At 41.6% G+C, this 24,107-nt stretch overlaps 1 protein-coding gene across 36 annotated transcripts in view; it reads right to left on the reverse strand.

Annotated features, from left to right (window-relative positions):
- Window positions 1–80: 80 nt before the first annotated feature.
- The window catches only part of FNBP1 (formin binding protein 1), a 102,778-nt gene continuing 78,751 nt past the window's right edge, over window positions 81–24,107 (reverse strand). For 5 of the 36 annotated variants that reach the window (XM_074846748.1, XM_074846742.1, XM_074846738.1 and 2 more), the window contains 9 exons: window positions 21,056–21,142; window positions 17,753–17,767; window positions 17,568–17,603; window positions 13,750–13,859; window positions 10,788–10,920; window positions 9,578–9,699; window positions 8,977–9,116; window positions 8,426–8,584; window positions 4,236–5,721 (listed from right to left, as the gene is read on the reverse strand). In XM_074846748.1, the coding sequence (XP_074702849.1) occupies window positions 5,687–5,721; window positions 8,426–8,584; window positions 8,977–9,116; window positions 9,578–9,699; window positions 10,788–10,920; window positions 13,750–13,859; window positions 17,568–17,603; window positions 17,753–17,767; window positions 21,056–21,142 (837 nt within the window). In that variant the 3' untranslated portion in view covers window positions 4,236–5,686. The other 31 variants (XM_074846768.1, XM_074846760.1, XM_074846757.1 and 28 more) reach the window with 15 other exon arrangements.

Here is a 24,107-nt window from a genome sequence, read left to right on the forward strand (position 1 = left end):
CCCTTTTTTATTGGGGAAGAAAAGCAACAAAACCATTTTTCTTCTTCTCTGGATGATCAAAAGGGTCCAGCGAAACTGTATTTCTGGAATTAAATGTTTATTTAAATATGTGGATGACTTTCCTTTCACGGTTACAAGGTCGATATTCGCTTTCAAATGGAAGCACTTTATTTGGTTGAATTCTGTCTCCAGAAATGAATGGGCAACACCAGAACCTTTTACATGGGCAATGAAATCACAACACGGAGATGCCACCAAAATCTAGAGATCAGTGCTCAAACACACATACACACACATATACAAATAAAAAAAGTGCTCGACGTCATCATGTTAAAATAGAATTTGGCTTTTTTTTTTTTTTTTAGGTCTTTTGACACTTCAGGCAGGAAAACATAAAACAAAGAACAATATGCATCAAACTAAATGAACTTCTGAAAAATACTCAGCATTAAACACAACTTTCAGTATCAGTAAATATGTTTCTTCTCTATTTACAGGTGTTAAGAAAGGGCATTAGAGACTTTTGCTGGGGATAATGAGATTTTGTAGGATGTACAGTCCACGCTTCTGGGCAAGATTAGTAAAGTCAAGCAGAGTTTTTATAAACCAGTCACATATTTAGTCCTTCAGATTTTGCAAAAGGTAAATTCTACAAAATTACTCATTCGTTACCCTGAATAAAGGCAGCGGAATAAACGTGTGGAGGCTACACTACGTGACTGTCGCTGTTTTTTTTCTTGCAGTAAGTTTTAAGATCTGGGCTTTCAGGAACTAGTTGCCAAGTTTATAAAAACTCCATACATGGTCTTTTATTAAAACTTCTGAAGAAAACCAAGTCAGCTAAAGCTAATGCTCCTTCTAAAGCGCTATTTAGCAACACAGACATTGCAATTGTTCAAATGTTCCACAGAGGCTGACAATAATATACTGTCCACCTAGATTAAATATATAAAAGCAAACTTTTATCTAATTTTTTACATAGATGGCACAACAATAGGTGAAAATGAGTTCTTCTAGCTGCTGATTCAACAGTGCATTGGACATGAGAATAAAAATACTGCAGCTAAAAATATTTTGAAGATATTTTTGCACACCTGTTAACTGCTTAACCATTTAGATCCCCTGACAGACAGATGCCACAAAGCCTTTGCACAAATCTTTGCACAAAGGCCCAGGTGCCAGCCGTGTGGATCACATTCTGCTATCGGAGGCTCATGGACCTGAACAGTTAAGTGACCACAGTAGCAGCAATGATAAGGATGGTAATTTAATTGATTAGGACCCTTCCGACGCCGCTAACACTGTAGCTGAACGGCCTCAGTGTTGGTACCACCTGCTGCTCGATGCAGGCTCCTGCACCACTTGAATTTGATTAAAAAACAGAACTTTTTGCTGGTTGATGCTTGCAGATATTAAGCACCGTAATACAACAGCTACAGTACTAACTGTAGGACTGATCGACTTTGTGCTATTAAAAATAAAAGTTGGTATCTTGAATGGAGAGAAAGGGACAGAGTTATGAACACAACATGTAACCCAACTCAAAAATTACTTCATCCTGAGCAGGGGTGACCTAGGCAATCCCCAGCATGGAGAGTAAGTGATTCTTGGACACATTTCTGCACGCTGACCCTGCACAAAAGCACAGCAGGCAGCGAAACACATGTTTGTCTGCAAACTAAACCTGAGAGGTTTCATTTTAGGGTCGCTGCCCTAGTGGCTTCTGTATCAGTTTTCTCAAATTCTGGGGATTTTACAAAACATGCTGAAGCTCGCTAAGAGCAAGTTGATTCCCCCAAATGATGTGTTGTTCTATGAATAAATTAGGCCCTCAGGAGCTGTTAAGTAGCAACTGACTCTTATGGGGCTCAAACGTGTACAAGAGAACTGTAAAATCCTAGCAATGGTAAAAATTCAGGGGAAACCAACAGTTATGTTATAGAAATCTAGAAAGCACTTGGCCCTTTCCTAGGCAGTTGAGGTCCAGATCATGTGGTATTTGGAGACCTTCTAGCTCCCTCCCCACTGCATGGCATGATAAAAGTGCAGCATCACTTATCACGCTACTTCTGCTTCAAATAAAACCACGTGAGAACAGGATGGTCACAATTCCTGTCTGGCTTCTGGGTCGAGGTCCAGTCCACAACAAGGTGGGAGAAGGAATAGAGTGTGGTTTCTTTTTTTCTTTTCTCTTTTATTTTTCTAAAAAAAATTCTGTTATTCAACACATTAACTGATGAGAACGCACAAGAGGTTCATGCAAAAGGAGAAGGCAGGTCTGAAATGCTGAAAAACAAACCAACAAAAGAAAACCGCAAAGAGATTAACAACAACGAGCCACAAAATAACGTGACCCTCGGGAAGGTGGGCGCAGGCAAGGCAACAGGGCGAGCATGCAGACTGAAACGAGAGCAAAACGGAGTCTTTGTGACGAGCAAAATGGGGCTTCAAACCAAAATACCAGTGTCTCTGTTTTGTGTGTGTCTGTGTGTGTGTGAGAGAGAAAGAGGAGGGAGAGACGAGGGGGATAAAGAGGAGGGGGCAGAGAGAACAAGCAGGAAAACAAGCGTACATACGTGAGCTTGGAGGCTTTCAGGAAACAGCAAGGTCATAGGGATTTAATACTTGGAATGAGCGTCAGCCTAGATTTAAAAAAAAAATAAAGGCTGACAAGTATTAGCGACCTTTTGGGGAAAGCAGAATATTGAATAATGCATGTGGATCAAATTTAATATCTGCAAATTCAGAGCCCAGTCCAGCTGCTGTAACACTGTTCCCCGGGGAGGGTCTCCACGTGAACGCCCCCCCCTTCCGAGCTATCCGATGAGACTACCTGTGGGATTAGCACTAAAGGCACCGTGTGAAATGCTGATGGACCAGTGCGTACATTCAGATGGACTGAGGGACAAGGGAGGACAGAAGATAGAGCAGTACATGCTTGGGACTCTCTGGTTACCCTCTGCATCGAAGGACAGCCAGCAGTTCTTTGACCGGTGTCGGGAGGAATTGGGGGGGTGGGGTGGGGGGGGAAGTGTAGGTTATGTTTCACAAAGGGGCTGTGCCAAGCTGGCAGAAGAGTGGGAAAGGCTGATAAGTTAATCTGAGCCACAAGTAGCATGCCATGAAAAAGAGCAAGCATCTGAATGATACTGGGATGGAATTTAGGTCTGAATTTTTCAAGTGGGAACTCCAGACAAGACTGGGAGTCTGGCTTTCCATGGGTGTGTTTTAACTGCCTGCAGGGTAAACAGACCATTTTGTTTCTCCTTCTGTGACAAGCTCGCCCCGAGGTTCTTGCACCAGCACAAACACCTTTAGGAATCTAAAACATAAGAAAGACAAAAAGAAAGAGACTGGATTAGAAAGAGGCTGGGGAAAATGGGGTCCCTTAAGAGTAGCATTGCCTGCAGGAGGTTAAAGGAAATACAGTATCCAAGCATCTACCAGGCTACAAGGGGTTAAGGAAAGCTCCTGAACTCGGGCATGCACTGCAGCACCCCAACAGTGATCCTTCACCCTCAGCCCTCCCCGCCAGCCTGGGGATGAGCATCACTGGGACCGGGCTCTCCTCTGGGAGGAGGATGGACACCTCGGGAGCGGGACCCTGCCAGCACTTTTAGTGCATCAGAGGAAACAAATGGCTGTTTGGTTTTCAGCCTGCAATGGAGCACTGTATCTGCTCAAGTGACAGCTCCAGAGACCACGAACGATACTGAAGAATAACAACAGGAAGCTACAACACAAAGTTTTGCAGATGAATCCAGACTAGCTATCCTTTCCAGCACAGGCTGCAAAGACCTTTCATGCTTAAGGGAAGTCCAGAAATAAACGGGCAAGCGAAAGCAGTCTTAGCCTCTAAACCCGCCCTTTGTCACATTCCTGTACCCACAGACGTCTGGCTGAGGGAAAGTTTTCTCTGTGGCCAAGTGAAGCTACAATCCAGAAGTGTGATTTGGCCAAAGAGACTGCTGTATCCAAGGGAGCTTCCCTCGCATTCGAGAGCAGGGGAACCTTCTGATCTCCTTTGCACCCACTTCCATAAAAGAAAAAACCCCAAATGACAGCACAAAAAAAAGTTTTCACAGAGCCACAACAAAGTATTTTTCCTGAAAAGGAATTGCATTTGTACTCAGTGTGGGAAGCAGGTGAAAGGCAGCTCTGGGCCATTTGCTTTCCCTTAGTAAAGTTAAACTTAAATGAATTGCCATTAAAATAAAAAAAAAACCTCACAGGAATGAGAAAATATAATGTTTATTAGAAGAAGACACCATGGTACATCAAGCTATAAAGAGATTCCTGACAGATGATGATTCTTTAAAAAACAAGAATAGAAATGAAACCACCACACTGGCCAGATAAACAAATCTTAACACAAAACAAAACCTTCTATGCAAGTCCAACCAGATGCAGGCAGTTGAGTAACCAAAATACTTATCCACATAAGAGGGACTGAATAGTTATGAAAACAACAGCTAGGTTAAGCAGAAGAACAGCCTATAAAACCATTTATATTTATACATATATAAAAGGATAAAAACAATTCAAATTCAAGTAACTTTAGTTTTTAAGTTATGTTATATACATTTTTTTTTTATACTGGGAGAACTAAGGGCAAGTATTTAACAAGAGGATTTAAAAAAGCCACAGTCCAGTTTATAATTACCGTTTCCTAAATAATTTGGCAAGCATTAAATAATCAGATATATCCTAGATAAAAAGTGCATCAGCATGGTTAACTTTTACCTAATTACTTATATAAGTCAAGGCTCTGCGTAATGGTTACAGCAAACGAACAGCAGAGCTGCAACACGGAGAATCACAGAGCTGTCTATAGAGATTTATTTATATAATTGGAGGTGAGGAGGAACAGACCCACAGTGGCAAAGGAGCTGAAACGCTCATCAGCCCACGGCTCCAAAATTTTTTATCAGGAAGTTTAACTTCACAAAAGAGCATCTTTTACTTGCGTGCCACCCAAACAGCCAGTCTTTCTGGGCGAAGTGAACGTGGCACTTCTGTTGGGTGCAATGAAGAGCTTATATAAAGCTGGTTACTTCATGCAAGTTCTTTTGTGTATCACGGTATTTCACAATTTCAGTGAAAGATGGTTTTGTTCCCAAGGAGATTATGAGGTACCATATTCAGTAACACAGTATGGTCAGTCTTGAGCAAAAGGCCCAACTAGTTCCTGTATTGGCCTGTTGTCAGCACCAGACACCCGACAGGTGCAGAAAGGCCCTGCAAGAAGTTGCACCCATGTGTGCGCAGAGTTTTCTTCCTCCTCCCCTAGCAGTTAGAGGCTGGCATAAGCCCCAAAACGTGAGTTTACATCCAGTAGATCCAATTCTTAGTCTGCATGGGTTTTTAGCTTTCATCATAGTTTCCTGCGTGCATCACAACGAGAAGGAACTGTGTGGCTCTCATTTTGAATAGGAAGGACAACAACATGTACAACTAAATTGATACAGTCGGGCCAGCACTTTCATAGGCAGTGATGCACATTTAAATGTCAAGAGGTGAACTTATACATGCATCAGCTGAGTGAACGGTACCTAACAGAGTCTTTCATTGCTGGAGATATGATATGTGCATTCATCTCTTCTAAAGAAAACCTTCTGAAATAGAGCTCTTAAAACAACCGTAGCAGCAAACCAGTAGAATAAAAGGTGAACAGGCCTATGCAAACCTACTCAGAGATTTTCTGAAGTGATTTGTAAACATCTGGAAAAAAAAAAAAAGGCAAAACAAGATAGACATTATTGTTCTTTTTTGTGATAGGGCTTTGCTAACACCCTCTGACCGGAGGCACCACTGTAAACTCTACAAAGAGCCCTCGCACAGGTATTTGCAGGAGGACGCAGACCTAGCCTGGCTCCCGTGAAGACTGCGGTCAGGGGGGCGACTGCAGCACACGACTTACCTGTCCTATTCCTCTCAGGTTCGGCAGCAGAGCCCGGACAACACAGGCTTCAGCTGACTGAGAAAAGCTCGGCAGCTGCCAAGCGGCTTTTCACAAAGCATTGAGCAGTGGCATTTCTGAGGCAGAGCTGCCTCCAGCTCAGACCCTGGCACGTGGTCAGGCAGGTACGCCCAAGCCAGAGGTGATTCTGCTGGCTAGAAGAGCCACAGGTGTACTCAGAGCTGGTGTGAATGCTCCCACCCTTCACACAACTAACCTTTAGAGGTACCAGCTGCTCAAGCTTCTTTCCAAAAAGAGGAAAGAACTGAAGTCTGTAAATGCTTTAGTATTGGCAGTGTCATTTTTAGGAACGTCATAGCTTCAGTTTCAAGGACTGAATGAAGTCACTTCTACTAACGTATTAAAAATCAAATGAGAAACCTGCAGCTTGCAACAAAATTTATCTTTTAAACACAGTAGCACTTCCCCCAAGTCTCTATACTGCTACTGTGACATTTTATGGGAAGTTCTTTTAGCTTTTAACTAGAGAATTGAGAAATAAAAGAGGTAAATATTACAGTTCCTTTATATTAGATATTCACAGATACATTTGATTTTGTTCCTGAAGTCCAGCAAAATTAATGGAAAACTTAAACGATCTGAAAAACCTCCATCGTTGCTACAGAAGTGGCTGCAACTGAGTCAGCCTTCACTCCCAGCAGCACGCACTGCATTTTTACGGTCATTCAGCATCATCCTATAACTTCCATAATACCATTAACATATTAATACTATTTTGTGGCTGGTATTGCAACACTCCTGCAACAGGCTCTCCAGAAGAGAGACAAACACTTGCTAGTTCAGACAGCAGGACTGTGTCGGGGTTTCTCATCCCACCCGGAGATACACTTTGTTTCACTGCCCATCCAACCTGCTGCTCTGCTCCTAAAGAGGTGACCTGCTGTCACGTTCCACTGATGTGAACCACGCTGCCTATCTGAGGGCAGGAGAGCTGTGCTTGTTACTCAAGACTGACTTAGATGCCACACTAGCTTAGCTGTTTCAAGCAGCCTGCACTGCTGAACAACAAATTTTCCAGCAGAGTAATAACGTTGCTTTCAATTACTCTGCACACCAAAGAGTCAATCTCCATAGGAGCGAACACGGGGATAAGAGATGGGATCTCCCGTTCTGTGCCTTCTGACTTGTTCTGAACAGGAAGGAGAATGTACCATCCACGTTCCTCTTTCAAAGGTTAATAAAAACTGACAGTTTTGCATCTCAACTGACCCTATAATTGCCAAACATAAAACTACTGTATTATGACAAAATAAAACAAGACCCCAGACTTTCATCTGCAGCAGACAAGACTGAATCTGAGACAGTGAACTGATCAAGTTATAGTGTTTGTTCACAGAGACAGTCCTACTCCTCTCTTCCTACTGTCCATAAATCCCAATGAGAATGGTTCAAGTTTTTCTTCTGATTTGGATGAGGCAGCTTGTTTCACACCAAGAACTTTAAGGTCTAGGAAACACAACAATAATCTGAAGGATTAAGTGACTGAAAAAACACAAATTATTTAACAGTGGACTTCAAACACATCCTGATTTGAAACAGGACTCAAATGTTTTGATTTCTCGGTGTATTACATTACCAGGTGTTCATGGAGCTAGCAAATATTGTAGCCAGGGTTCCCCTGCAGCACTGCTTGCTTCCACAATACACCTATCTGCGGCGAGTTATAAAGCAGCAAAGAAACAGAAGATTGTGGAGTCTAAACTCCGAATGTCTCCCTTGATCGTGAGTGAAAGATTAAACCATTGGTCACGGTCATCTGAAATAACTGTATTTCATCTGAAACAGCAAATACACCCAGAAGACCATTTTCTGAAATGTATCAAGGTGGGAAAGATTAAAGGATCTTTCTTAATGTCAATGTTTTACCGCTCTATCAAGGACCACAGTGTGCTGTGGAGACAGGTTTTGGGAAGATCTCTCCTTCCCCTTCCAAACACACTAACTAAATGATGACCAGGTTTCAACCCAAAAGGTCCACAGAACACATTAGGCTCTGAAAAGCTACCACACTGAGACACAAAACAGCAGTCTAAATATTTCCTATGTAACATCCCACTGAACCAGTTTGGGACCAACAGCTGGCTTGTGAGTATGTCTGAGCTGCCACCTGGATATCTGAGGAGAGCCCGTATTATCCCAAATGGCTTTGTGCTTCCTGCACTAAGTCGGGTGTGCAATGGCAGCGACAGTTGAACAAGCACTGTCTAGGAAAGGCTGCATTTCCCCTCGGGTGTTACAGGCTACCACACTATCCTTCTCTGATCAAGAAAAAGCACGTTTTGCAGTACAGCAAGCCGTATTAGTCCATGTACAAAATAATGCACTTTGTGGCATTGTACAGGCTTTTAAAAGGCTCTATCTGCAACACAGAGCAGTTTCAGGGTTGGGTATCTCTGTGAAAGCAAATAAAGTAATAATAATAGTATTAAATATAAGTCATAGCACCTTTGGCATTTTTGTCCAAATAGACTTCAACATACGACGTAGGGACATAGCCCTCCTCATCTTCATTCCTTCGGATTCGTGTCCACCCATCACCTTTGTCTTCTTCTATTACATAGAGCATTTCTCCTTCTGCTACAGAAATTGTTCCTTCATTCTGACCTGAAAGACACAGTAACACAAGAGTTTATAGGCTGCCCTGCACCATGGGAACCACAGATACAGCGGGGGCTGCTCAGGGCAAACTCCGCAACCTTCACTGCATCACTTGCAGCAAGAACAAAAGCACGTGATTCCAGAGACAACAGTGTGTACACAAGGAACCAGATGAATGTGATCTTGACATCAGAGTTTTGGTTCTTTCTTGTAGAGTCCCTGTGTAACAGGAGACAAATCACTGTCTTAGTGCCTCTCTACAAACCAGAACCATGGCAGAGCCTCACTCGCACTTTCTTTGTCTATTTATGCACTGCAGGGGTGAAATGAAGGTTTCCGCACTTGGCATATGAACTAAAGAAAACAGTAAGTGAAATGAGAGTAAATTTTAGTGATACCTTCAAATGTATAGAGCGCTTTACATGTTCCTATGGTGGGTAGTGGTTCTTCATCATCAAATTCATCGTCAAAATCCGTTGCAGGTACTTTCATCTCAGTCTCCTGACTTTGCTCTTCTGTGTAACTGCCATCTGGGCTGCTCAAGAGAGGAAAATACAGAGCAACTATAGCAACCAGTCTCCGGAGCGAAGAGAATGCCTGGGTTACCAGACACTTAAGGCAAGGTGAGCAGCTGGAGATGGGGCAGCCCAGCAATTCCAAAGCATGCTCAGAACCGGCTGGTACACTAGCAGCTGTCACAACACGATGGGTGAGACCAGGTATTTTTCTTGTTAAAAGCTGTAAAAACCACACCTACCTCACTCACCTTCACAGCAGTGAGTGTAGGGGTTATGACACATTTCTTCATATTCAGAAAAGTGGCTCAAAGTTGGGATCTTCTATGTGCTAAAATCAGGCACTTCATGGAGTCCCTGTTTTTGGTCTGGTTACAGAGTAAGTTTCTGAACGCTGCAGAGCTACAGTTTCCCCAGTTAACGAGCTAAGGAAAGCGGGTCCAACTCCCAGTCTGAACGGGGCAGCTCTGTACAGATACTGTACCTCTCCCGGTCCTGTGCGCAGCTGTTCACTGCCGCGGTGTTCTGGGCTTCGTACAGCCCGCTCTGCCGCCGGGCCTGGTCAGTCCGCAGGGGCAACCGGCCCTCCACCTCGGCCAGCCAGCCCTGCAAGGAAAGCAGCGTCACACATCGCTCGTGCTTCGGCGTGCGAGGGGATATCTGTTGCTTTTACTTCGCTGTATCATATCTGACATTCAGACTATGGAACTAAAAAGCAGTTTGTAAGCGTATTTAAATTTTCCTTTGGCTTGCAGTTGTCAGGGGAAATAGATTTGGTACTTTAAATGTGTATTAAATCTATCAGTCTTGCCAAAAACCACACTTACTGAAAACTCAATTCTTTTTTGACACTGGGTGATGAAAACACTGTGACCCAAGAGAAGCAGTTAACAGCTGTTGGGAAATGCTGCTGCACTAGTCACAATGAAGTAAAGAGACGTGTGGCAGCTTACAGTAGTCTCAGTAACACCAGAAACAGCAACCTCAGTGTCTGCTGAGCGCAAGAGGACTAAAGCTGGGCAGAAGGAAAGACCCAGTGATTTTCAAATGGATAAGAAAGCAATGGATAGTAAAGCCAACAACGGTAAGGAACATCTACAACTAAGGGGCTGAGTCTATTTACGTACCTAGCATAACTTAGAGTGAAGTCTTTTCTCAGCCCTATAATCCTTCTCATGTAATTATAATGGCTTCATATGTTCCAAATACTCCTTATGCTCTTGAGATTTTATATCTCTAAGAAGCTTCCTGCTAATGGCAGACTATTCCTTGAAACATATTTCATCTGATAGCTTCTGTCTTGGCATTAAGACTATAAACGGTGCTTTACATTTATGTTCCTCTGATTTTCCAGAGACATCTGTAACATGATGCCTCAAATTAATTAATTAATTAAAGAAGCATCTGAACCCCCCTGGGCAGTCCAGAGAGCACTGCGTTTTCTTATCCTCCACTTGGCACGATTTGTTTTCTGTGGCAAATGAAACAGCAGAATGTGGCTGACAGTCACAAGAGATGGTGCACATTTATGTTACACAAATAGGCCTAAAGATATCAATTAATGCAAGTGCTTAAGGAGCACTTACCCATACAGAATAAGCAAATGGAGCAAAACATCTGGAAAAGCAATGAAGCATCTGCTTAGAACTGAGCATAGGCTGAGCTACTTTTTACTGAAACGTCTCTTCCCATACCTCAAACTTCTGAACTTCTAATCGTAACTTTTCAATGTTCTGTCCGAGTTCTGCTAATCTGTGGTCCACACTTGCTGCATCTCCCATCTGTGGGTTCTTGATATACACATCTTTCATTTTCGTTAAGGCATCTCTGAGAGACAGAAGAAACATAAAAAAAACGTGTAAGTGTTAGTGTGGCTGGGGGCAAATGCCTTTCTCTAAATTGGGGCAAATAAAAGGGCAATAAACTGCCTCTTCTTCACTCTGTGGTTCAAGTCTAATCTGTTACAAAGGTAACTGAACATCCAGACAGGGACTTTCACCCTGTATAGAATCAGCCATTAAAAAATAACAGTAAGATCACTTGCCAGAAGAGAATTTACACTGTCAGAGATGGAAAAAAGCGATGCCTTTACCTACAACGTGACATGACAGAGACATTGTACACAAGCCAAGCTCTTCAAGCTCCTACATTAAAAGCAGCTCCTCAGTCCACAGGCAGCTGAGGGCTCTTCACGTGAGCGAGGCTGGCAGGAGGAGCCCCACCAGTGGATGGGGGGGGCTCCACAGGAGATGTGCTCTGACAGTACAAGCACACAACACATTTAGACCAAATGATTCAAGCTCCATGTGCCACGCTTGAAGGATCCTAGCAGAAAAACAACTGAGTTCTTGGACAATGGCCTTTTGCAAGGCAAAAGGAGGAATTTGGTATTGACTTTTAGCCTGACACGTACTTTTATTTAGTGCTACACTATCTACTTGCTAACCCTGGGGGAAAAAAACCAAAAATCTCCCAACCATTGCAACAAATGACAGCTTCAGCTTTCTAGATCAGTATCATCACAGTTTTTGGGGCACAGACAAACAGTTGCGTCATTATTATCCATCATGGGCTGAAATCCAGTTGAGAAACTGGGACAAAGAGCTAGACATGGACGTATTAATAATAAAAATGGAGTGCTAACCAGAAATTCTCACCCTGCCTGTTGCAGTTTGTCTTTTGCAACCCAAATCATTTCTAAGATACTTATTTCACACTGCTTAAAATGAAGCTAAATCCAGATGGTTTGCATTTGTCACAGCGCAGAGACAGATGGACCTTAGGCCACATAATGCGACCCCGCATCCTGTTAAGTTACACAGCATTTTTACTAGACTCTTTCTGGGGGCTGTGTTTCATATCAGCCCAGATGCTAAGCGCCTAGGGTTTCAGAGATGTTAATTTTAAAGCCTGCTATGATGAATGTGGTACCGTAAGGCCAAGATTAACGTGGTACATGCCTTCACGAGCTCCCTTAGGAAAGCCTGCGGAGCTCTCACTGACAGCAGTGTGTTGCCTTTGACCTGAGCCAAGCTGGGGCTGAACTTCAGAAAAAAAAGTTATGTGCATGGTGATGAGCATTTCAGAGCTTAGAGAAGGGCAGACTTACAAGCCGATTTCCTATATTACTGGCACAGCTATTCAGTTTTTCTCTAGGCATTAGCTGGGGGGAGAAAGGTTAATGCGAGTCCCACGACTCAAGTTAACACTCTTTATATTTTAGAGTTTCCCACCAAACTCTTGACAATTGCAATCCTGTGCCTGCCTTGCTTTGTGTGTATAGAAAATGGGAAAGAGTGTGGGTGGCAAGGAAGTGGGACTGCTCTGTGGTTGAAGCCCTAAGGGGCAATATTGCAAACATATGAGTCATGATTATTACTATTTTTTTAACTCTTATTTAACTGCTGGTGCTAATTCCTCAACTGTATACCATCTTTATTTAAAATAACTTAATTCTGCTCTGATTTCGTGTCCAATTTTAACATTGGGTTACCTCAGAATCAATACAGAGCAGAAAGGAAAATCTGTACAAACGTTAAGTTACCACAGTGGAAAAAGCCAAAGCAATAATAGATCATTTAACCACATGCAGTTTTCTTTTCTTATTCATTATATAAAACATGAAAAAGAAAGTTTGGGTTACTACACAAAATAAACAGGTTCTTCAAAGCAAGCTAGCAGAAAAAATAGGCACATCTGTACAAACGCAAAGCAGTATTTAGGGACAGACTAGTACTGGAGAGGCTAAGTCTTACAATCATTCAGGGAAGAAGTGTCTCTTGCAAACATAACATGCTGAATCTTTAATGCAACTGCAGAATGTGAACAAACACAAAAGCAACAAATACAGGCTGCCAGAATCAATAAAAAGTGTGTAACTAAAATAGACTTATTTTCAACCAGAATGATAAATGCAGCCTTGTAGAAAAAGTATCCACAAAAGCACAGGGGTCATTATCTTTCTGCTTCCAGGAAATGTAAGCTAGAGATCAGAGAGGCTTAAGATACACACCAATCAATCGGCACTTTTGATGTTACTGTGCTCATAATAGCTCTCTCCTTGGGATCTACCCGTGCCCATTATAGAGTAATAGGCGCCCTGCTTAGTGCTGAGAGGTCTATGACTGTACCTTTGACCAAGGCTGTATTTACATCCTGTTCTGCCATAAAAAACACCCTCAGCAACTGCTCACATCAAGAAACAAAGTCAGTGTATCCAACAGTAAACTCTGTCTGGCTCACAATTAAACCGCTGCTCCCCTGCGAAAGCCCGAGCAAGCAGCTCCAGAATGAAGGAAAAACTGCCTCCAACTGCTACACTTATCTCATTCCCATCCTTACACTAGCATCTTCTCTTCTCACAATTCCAAAGGCAGGATATGCATTACACTGAGGTGGGAGAATGGAATAAACAGAAAGCCAGCTTTTGCCCCAGCTCTGATCTACATCAGCCAAAATTAAATAACTGATTTCAGAATCTGAGTTGTGGAGAGCCTTGCATCTCTCAGGTGTTTCTAGCCATATGTAAACTCTGGTTCTTCTTTTCTTGGAACAGCAGATTAAACAAACCTAGAACTTTGTTCTTTCTTATATCTAGTTGTTTCTGTTCTATATGAGACTACTTATTCCATTTTTCATTGGAGAGGTTTCACATACCTTTGATCCATCTCCTTCTGAATGTCTTTGTTTAGTTCATCGACTTTTTGCTGAAGTTTCTTTCTTCTTTGCTCAGGTGGGAGATTGCTGAAGTCCTCTGGCCCTGCTCCCTGCACAGAGTGGAATGAAACAGGGTGGGGGGTAGGAAAAAAAAAAATAAATCAGAGCCTGAAAGAATCCTTCAGTATGGCATTTTGAAAACAGCTGACAAAAATCTGTGTAAAATCACAATGGTCTGAAGCATTGTTCTCATTTGTACTGAGAGTTATCAGTCCCTGAATGGTTCAGAATCTGGATGCCTTAGAAATAATCCCAGGACCACATCCTACTTCTGTACCAAATGGCTAATGGGAGATCACCAACTAAAGAATGCCAGAATTCAATGGCAAACCTGAGGAACTATTTCTATCCATAGTTATCATCAGATTTTATTTAACAGTTCCATTCTCATGCAAAGCTGGTCTTTCCTGCCTTCTACTCTTGCTACAGACATCATCCCCATAAAACCAGTTGCTAACTTTTACTCCTGTGTCACAGATGCTCTTCTCATGTACACTATTAATCGCTGGCTTGCTCTGTGTAGTCTGAGTGTTGGTCCGATACAGTTAATTTATGTCAGGGCTCTCCTGAACACACAAGGTAACAGAAGTGCTTCCTCCGGGATTCTGCAATTTAAAAACATGCTGCATGCTTTCCAGGATCCACACTCCACATCAAAGTATCTCAATTTTTCCTCTCTCACTTGCACAAGCATAAGAATCAGGAGTTCCATCAAAGCTATAGAATCAATCAGTTTGAAATCATAACCGACGAAAACATTTGAAGACCACAGTGGTTACCTTTGTGTGATTCTGCTTGAAAGCCCCTTCTCTGCCTTCAAACTGCTATGCCTCTTCTTGATTGCCTCAGTTTGATACAGCAGATAGATGACACAAAACACATCCATACTATTTTCTTCAAAGTCCCACCTATGTTTGTCTCACAAGAAGGCAAGGGGGATAGTTTGGGTGGACTACACTGAATACACATCAATACTAATTAGTTGCACCATAAAGGAATGAGATTCTCTTACTAATCTTGAATTTGTACAGGTTTGTCTTGTTTGGTTTCTGCTCACTCCGTGTCCCATTTCTAAAGGGGAATACCAGGGTATTGGAGAAAGAAGGGTAAAACCACAAAGCCGAGTAACCAAATTCAATGGCCTGTCAGCTTACTGAAAGCTTGTGAGCAAAGTTGCGACATTAGTCTTACTAAAATGCCAAATCTCTCTCTCAGAGGAGTGTGATTTAGTGGACACTCTGCCACAAAAGCTGCCCATTAGACCCCTTCAACTCTGCACTGAATGTGCTCTGAGACAGTGCGCTCTTTCTTCTGAGACTGCAGAACAAGCTGTTTAGAAAGAAAGTGTGTGGGTGTCAGAGGGATGGAGGACAACTACAGACAGGTCATCATCTCCTCTGGTCTGGCCATTTCAAAATGACAGAACAGGCAAGCCTAATGAAATTGCTGCTGTATTGATTTTCAGTAAAAGATGGCATATGTGTCTAGTTAAGCCTTGATCACCTGTTTAATAATACACTTAAAATTCTGTTTCAGGACACAATGAGAAAGCAAATTTAAGACAAATGAAGGAAACTACCCAGTTACACTGATTCTGCAACTTTAACCACATGAAGTCCTAGCAGTGCTCACATGACGTGTTGTGCATGGTACAGGGGAAATCTATTTCAATTCATTTTTTAATGATAACATTTTGTTTGATAATAACTCCTACATCACATTAGACATGGGAGTGATTTAATGTATTTTACAGATAATCTACACACTAAAGCTGTACATATTTTCTAAGGCAAAGCATCTGGAGGTAGCTTTGTAAATTAAAAAGCAGTTACAAGAACCACTGTATAACATTCTTCTCCAGAATAGACAGATATGCTTGAAAATATCCCTAGTGATACGTTAGGAGAATGCAGTAGGTGTAGTCAAACTTGGAAAAGCATCTTCTTTTTGCTTCTTCAACTTCATTCAAAAGCTCCAGGCTGGACTAAAGTCAGGATCTTTGTTCACAATGCTTCAGACCAAAGCATTAGTGTTGCATAGAAATGTATGTCTGAGACTAGGAGGTGATCTCACTCAGACTTTATTCCACGCTCAGTAATTTCCCATCGTAACAGAAGTTACAGTTTCTCCTCCAAAAGGAAAAGTCAAGGAGCAATTTTACACATGCTGGGCACATTTCATGCTCTCAGGCAAAAACGCACCTGGGCTATCTCTCAAGTAGTGAACATTGCCTACATTTTAAAAAATGCTTCAACAGTGAGGTGGGGGAAAAATCTGTCCTACTTTTGATGGGCTATCGTAGGACCAGCAGAGCCAGTGCTCACTAGATTTCCCTGCAAAAAGATACTGGGATTTAGGGTGCAAATTATCCCAAGATGAAGGACTGTGAAAAAAGAGCCCGTGTTAGGTCCAGTTACTGGGCTGAAGCTACATATGGGGAGAGCATGAGGTTTATCAGCCCGTTCTGGCTCTTGTACAGCTAGAATCTGAGAGGAAACTACAAACAAGCTGATTTCCTCCACCTGAGGTGCACATGGCTCTCAGCCTCTCTGTACATCTTTCCAATTTGTGCAATTCTTCGGGAAAGGCCAGGTCAGCCATTTATTTTAGGAGGATTTATTCCTACATAAAGGCTTAGCTCAGCTACACAATACACTAGCACTGTGACCAGAAAAAACAACGAATGGAAAACCCTGGTATAAATGCGTTGTACTACCAGGACAGTGGCTTGGCAACAACCAAAAGAACAAGGTTTGCAAGTGAGCTAGACACTTCCATCATTCCTCAGAGCTACCACAGGTCTTCAGCGAGAAGCAATACTGCTAATGGAGCCCAAGCAAGTCACTGTGTTGACAGAGTAGCAGCAGGACCCAAAACCTCCAGAGTTACATCAGGTGGCTTTCCTGGCCTACGCATTTCCTCCAAATAAGCTGCTATGAACAGAGCAGGTCTACAGTGACATACCCAAGAATAAGATATGTGTAGGGGAAAGAGCACCTAAAGGCACTAACTGGTGAGGAATAAGAAAAGGCAGCTAAGGCACTACTGCAGATGCTCTGAAGCTCTCCAAAACTGCAATCAGTCAAGTGCAGCTCTTGCACGCTGGCACGGAGTGGGTCAGCACACAGTCGCATTCTGCTTGTGACCAGACTCTTGAAGGGCAAAGGAATGTAGACAAGCAGTCAGGAGCATATCAAGGTGTGGAGTATCTCACACAATACAGTACCTTGTGTATGAAGTTCAGCACACAATTTGCTTTCCCAAATATGTTCACCCCTTCCCAACTCAGTAATATATTTTCTTACCGTAGTTCAAGAAACTTTCCCAGCTGCATCCAAGAGAATTTAGGATTCATATATATGTATCTCTCTCCATTTGCAAATTCAAATCAGACTGAGTTAACCTTGTTGGTTAAGGTTTACAGAACTTTAATTTCATTATTAGTTATTCTGAAGGACTACATAGGGCTGTAAAATGTAGGTGATAATGATGCAGATTTCCAGTAATAACTGGACATGGAAAGCAAACTTTGCAACTATGTTACACAAAAAGACATGCACTTCTCTCTGGAAAAGGTCCAGCAAGCACAGAGACTTTTTTTTTTTCTTTAAATGTTTTAATGTATACTTATACAGTAGCAGAATTACTCGATACTGGTTTTCTACATTTTCATAGCCCTAGATTGTAAAAATGGAAACTAAACTAGATATTAGAGTTAATTTTTTAGCAGCTTATTAGAAAGACTGAATTCTGATCACCTCTATTAGACTCCAGACCTGTGTATTCAGAGTTATCTGATAAATATCAAAAAAAGCAAACACAAAGAAGAAACAAATTTAACAGTTAATTTCAGTGTCATGTCATATGTGGCACAGTGCACATTAAAACACACACAGAAAATTGTGATTAAAACACAGGACAGGCATGCTGTAAATGTGCTTACCAGCTTGAGAGAAAGCTTCATGTAAAAATTGGAGAGATACAGGGTGGGGGGAGAAAGAGAAAAAAACAACAGTGCATCAGTAGAAGAGGAACTTTTTCAGACTGATGTTACAATAAAATGACACATAATTCCCTTGCTGTTGGAAGGCAAAATGGGTAACACTAACAAATCTGTGCAAAAGTTCACAAGATGGGCCAGAGTTATCACTCAGCTGCCATTTCCTTGCCAGAAACAGAAATGGAAAAAAAAGTGTTGTACCTCTACACGTGCTTTAGCACTGCAGGTGAAAGTCGGGCCTGGATTGCCCTATTTGCAGCCGCTACAACAACAACAGTGGGTTTTCTCATTACAGCGACATCTCTGAAGTGGAAAAAACCTCAGAACTTGCAAATGTACGCAAAGTCCCTTTAGATCAAAAATGTGCTGAAATGCAGTCACGAGCATCAGCCACTTTATGCAAGGACTCCAGAGAAGCAGGGATAGCACCTAGCCAAAACTCTCTGAAGAGGTGAGGTACGGCACTTGGCCTCCAGCAGCAAAAAGCACAACGGCATCCCCGGTGACTTCCTAGCTCTCAGGCCTATGTCCAGAAGACAACATCCCTGAAATATGCCTGTTGATTGAGTACAGTGCTGTCCAGGCAGTCACGTAAAGTCATTTCATGTTCTTGAACAATTCAGAAATAAATGCTTATTCTCATACTTTGGTCATACAGTCAGACAAGGTCAGGACCAAGAAGGAAGGGGTGTGGAGGGAAGAATCTCTTTACACCAAATTGATTCTATGACAGCGTGGTAAGACATTATTCAAGCTCCTTAAGCGATATACATGATCTAATTCTTCAAAGGTTACCACATTCCTGGTACAGAGCCAAAACATTATCTTTTCGTTACTCTGGGAAAGTCAGACTAAAAAGAAGCGTCTGCTTAAAGGGCCTACCCAGCAGCAGGGCTTGCCTCTGCCCTGCATCACTTGCACATACAGCTCTCAACAGCGCTGGGGGGCCTCAGAAACTGCCAGGTGAATGAATGTGCCCGGGCAGCCGACCACCAAAATTACCAAAGCCTCTTCCAGTGTCGCAAGATGTTATGACAGCTGCAGTTCAGAAGGTTTTCCAAGAGATAGGGAGACTAACAGTGCTACAGTGCTTTTCTGTTCTGTGCCAAGGAGCACAAGTTAGCTGCTGTTCAAGATACAAAACCAGATTTTAAAAGGGAGAAACAAAATTGCAGCCAGCCTCCTCCAGCAATCCGCGCTGTGCCTGTCCTACCAGCTCTGGGGGCTGTTGTGAAACGCTCAAACTACGCAACAAACTTCCAAGTGCATAAATGCACATCCTCGGTGCTAAAGACAGCTGAAACATGAAAGTTGGAAACCTCCTCTCACTCCATGCAATGACCTGTACTTCGGAACCTCTCTCCATTCCAGAGTTCTCCGCTATTTTACTACCAACAGCTCCCAGGTAGGTGCTCTCAAACAGACACTCCATTTTTAGCAAAAGCACAGTTCTTTAGGATTGGATTTAAAATAAAGGTGGTTCCACACTGGTGATGTTTTTGACAGCATGATTTAAGAAATACACATTTTTCAAAAACAACAATTACCATTAGTTATCAGAATTTGTACAGTAATACACGCCAACCGTTCAAGGAAAATACATGGCCTTGTAATAAATGGTGAAATATTCCATTTGAACTGATGCATTCAGCGACAACACAGCAGTTAAACTTCCCTCTGAAGTTCAGTCCATTAGGAAGTAAACACATGATAATAATCACAGTGCAATGGAGAAATTCACTCTCGCAGCTAAGAGGCCATTAAAAAAAAAGGCAAACAAACCCAATCCATTTGAGAGACTAATCATACAGGAAGGAGAAAGAATGAGCTAAAATATATTGCTGAAGAAATTCAGCATAGGCAGCTTTTGTTTGCATAATTGCTTTAGCACTCCTGTGAACTTTAGCATAGACATGATCAGCACAAATTGAGATCCTTGTACATATATACAGACAAGACTCATGGTGCAGAATAAATATTTACCTATGAAGCACTCTATAAAAGGCACAAATGTATGCTACATGCGCTAGTTTCTAAACGCTACTCACTCTAAAGGCACTACACTACTGCGAAGAATCATCTGCGTCAAGACTATTCTTTTGCTGTAAATTCAGCAAATTTGAAAGAGATTATAGACACTGTATGCCAAATTCTTATGCTGTTAAGTATGACAAAAATAGAGAACTTATTAATAGCATTTCCAAATAATACATCAGGGATTGTTATAACCAGTACAAATAAGAAAGCAGATCATAAGACTGGAAACAATGAAATGCTGAAATAAGTCATATTCACAGTTTTCCATTTCTGACATGTTTTGATAATTTTACATGACAGCAATTTGGTTTCTATACACAAATATAAGCAGACTGAAAACAAATCTGCATTAAACACTAAATAACTACTTTTGTCCATTTTGTTGGGTTTTCACAGCTAGAAACTTGCTCACAGCTCCTGGGAGAACAGGGTCATTTTTCCCCCAAATGATCAAATGAAGTATGTTTCTTCAAAACGAGCAGATCTGTTTCAAGCTGTCCATTTAAGACAAGTCTAGCTTAGTCTTGCAGGGAAAAAAAATGAAGAGCCTAAGAGCCACAAGCTTCAATAACACATGAGAGAGCGTGAAAGCCAGCAAGTCCATGTGTTATTGGACAGTCACGGACACTAACCTCACTTACAGAAAACAGGGTTGAAACAAATCACTGGCCTTCCATACAACCAAGAGGTAATTTTCTTTCTTAGTGGTCCTGTACAATCTCCCCATACTCTGCTTTATCCAAGTATCAGATTTAGAGGTAATGTATCTTGATTCCATGAACAATCATCATTACAGAGAGTTCAGGAAAGCATCAGGAAGCTCTAGGGAGTGCTCCACAGTGAAGGCACAGAATGTGGCATTACACTGCTGCAAATCAGGGGTTGGCTCATGATGCTCAAGACTGCAGTCATCAAATATTTTTGAATAAATGCATGGAACTGAATTTATTTCAGAATAAATGCACGGAACCTGTACTTACTCTGAATTTCACAGGTCCAACTACTTTAATTGTGCCAATTTCAGCATTTCCAGGACTAGCAGACATGTCTTTCCTGCACATAACACCGTAAGCTGCAACTTGCATCCCACCAAATTTTCCTTTTATCTTTTACAAAGCACATTTCCACAGCACACTCTAACGGCGTTGTAAGTGGGGTTAGCGACTGTGTAACAACGGTATGGGCTGATCACACCATACACGGACTTACAACATATTCCCTAGCCTCAACGGCACACGTGGGTGTCCCTAAAGTCCTCTTCATGAGTTCTTTGTGAATATACAAAGACTGTGTCTGCTGGTGAGTCAGCAAGAGAAAACACATCCGTTACAGTGGAGACGAGCACAGCACCTCCGTGTTTACTGCTTCTACAGCAAAAGGCAGCTTGGCATTTAACTAGCCTTTAAGTGCAAAGCAGAAGCTTCCTAGAAACTAGGCGAATATTAAAAGTTTAGCATTCTCACAAAAAATCAGAAAAAATATTTTTAAATGCTAGCTTAAACACGCAAGGTCGGAAAACATCTTTGTCTGTGCTAGAATAAACCATGGCTTTAATGACCCCACCCGCCAAAAAAATCTCATCTTGGCACAGATTTATACACTTATGTTAGAATAACAAGTATTCCCAGGGGCAGGGAACAGTGCAGGTACAAGAGAGGATGGTTTGTTTTGTTTGCTGTTTCTGCATGCTCACAGAACAACAAAGTACCAATCACCCAGGCAGACCAACAGCTAAGTGTTGAGGGAGAAGACTCCACAGTATGTCACAGAGGCAAGATGGAATGGTAAGGGAAAACATTAACTGGTGCAATGGAAATAACATCACACTGTAATGAAGTCAACAACTTCCACTAAAAAGGAAACCACAAAAGTCCCTCTGTGTGACTTATGGAACCATCTAGAGGGTGGAACATGGGTAATGACAGTAATATCTGCGTCCCAGCAACCAGACCCATCCTCTCTGCTTCATCACAAACCAGTCTCGGAAGTCAGAGAGAAAAGGCAAGTCCACATAATGCCACACAGAGTAATTCAAAGGTGTAAGTTCTACCCCTGGATTTTGTTAGTTCAGAAGTATTGCTCTTTAAATAAAGGTGCTGATGTTACTGCTGCTATAGCAATAAAACAAAAGAACACAAAATTAATATCAACTAGCAGAAAACCAAGTTTTCTTTGTCCTCAAAATGGAATTAGAAAAAGCAGAGCAAGCATAAATGAAATTATGACTTATGTAAGTGGTTCCTCATTTTTTGTACTCTTCTGGCTTTAACTTCCCTAAAGAGACAAAGTTGATTTCAAGTGTTATACCTCTTTTACACTGTCTTTTTAAGAGTTATTAGAAAGAGCACTCGAAAAAACGTAAAAGATATTTTTTTCCCCTCCTCTTCTAGTTCTGATCCATGATAAGTGATGTAACAGTTTTATGGTATTCCGACAGTTCAGACATTTCTGCTGTTGGGGTTAGAAGAAACTTTAAGGAAAATACAAAAATGTGATTAGAAAACCATAGACACTAAGGAGAGTCAGCACCCTTTTTTTTTTTTTTTTAAAAAAAAGACTAAGATTTCATATTGGCAGTGACCACTGACACTAGTATTGGTGCCTCTACATTAACCTTGCATCTGTTGTAAATTGTTCAGGCATCTGCTTCCTTCCATGAAAACAAGATTCATAGGATTTTTGGTTTGGAAGCAAAATTAAAACCAGACTGGACAGAGGACATATCATTATTAATTATATCATTCATTTTAACAGTCACCAGTGATTTTTCTGGTTTAGTTTCATAATTTCTCTTTCCAAATGCAACATAAGATGCTAAACCAAAACTTTATAAGGAAATTAATAAAACATACTGCCTCTCCAGGCACGTTCTGATATCAAAGATTTCATGGAGGAATTGTATGGGAATCCATTCACTCACTTATGTTTCAAGGATCAATTACAATGTGCAGTTCTGCTGGTGGTATTTATCCTGTTAAGGTCTTAGTATCTACTGGACTCAGTTCCCAACAGATACTCAGTTCACATTAAGTAGTACCTCTTCATGCATTTCTTCCTTAAGCTCGTGCAAAAAAGGAGTATGATCCAGTTCCCTCTGAAATAAGCAAACTGTTAACCCTGGCTTTTGTAGGAGTTACCAGCTCAGTTTATCAACAAAGCCAAGGAAGGACTTGCTTGACAATTTGGTTGAATAAAGTAATACTTAAAATGCCTCGTGGCCACCTTTACTGCAAGGTGCCTGGCTGGAGTGGAATTTTGCCTCTGAACAAAACCAGCAGTGCGGAGACAATATTCAGAGCAAATGAAATTATTCAGTGTCCAAAGCCAAACACCCGTTACACTGTGCTGTCCTGCTGGCTCCCTGCACGACCTTTCCAAAAGTTGCTTTGCTGATGTACTTCTGTACAGATCAAACGTTCTTCCGTGTAGAGGAGAGTTTACCTCCATATCCTCCCAATTTCTTTGGTAACATCACAATCCAGTATTCATAACATTAAAATGAGCAAAATTCAGATGCTTTTGGATTAGACAGGGGGATGGAGAAGAATAGAGAAAAGGAAATCTTCTAAAACTTAGTATGGTGAAAGCAGAACTACCAGTATTATCTGGCTTTACTGACTATAAAAGGGGTCATATCAACCACATCAGCTGAAAAATGCCAGCCACTCATTTTTCATCTGATAAATGAACAAGATTTGGGGGTGATTCTTGATTTATTTTTCACCTGGTTAGAATTATTTTATTTTTGAAGGGCATATGGCACTTTCATGATCTTTTAGTCTGACTATTTGTGTAATACATATCACTAAGGCCCTATGAAATGTGAAACCTGACAAGTTTTCAAATCAGATGGAGTAAGGTGCCAGAGATGTGCAGCCTCTCTTACTACATATTTCTAGATGAACCAAGAGGCCTGAATTCGCCTCTCTGGAAAAAGAGACACTGGTCTGAGCACTGGCCTCTAACTCTGAGTCAGGCAGGAAAAGTATTTACATACAAACATCCTGGTAGCTAACAGGGGAAGGAAATGAAACAGAAAGAGAACATAGTGAGAGGTTTAAATTAAGATTTAGCAATAGCCTTTCCTTGCACATTATTAATGAAGGTGTCAGCAGAAATTTGAGGGATTCCAGAAAAGATTGTAGGAAATTGTTCTCATTATTTCACCTTTCACACAAACCACTTAAAAACAAACACAGTACATAGAATTCGTAAGACTCACTTGGACTTCTCAGATAGTTAATACATAAAATAATGTCCT

The sequence above is a fragment of the Strix aluco genome, chromosome 20 (assembly GCF_031877795.1).
Source record: "Strix aluco isolate bStrAlu1 chromosome 20, bStrAlu1.hap1, whole genome shotgun sequence".
In the NCBI taxonomy this organism is placed as follows: domain Eukaryota; kingdom Metazoa; phylum Chordata; class Aves; order Strigiformes; family Strigidae; genus Strix; species Strix aluco.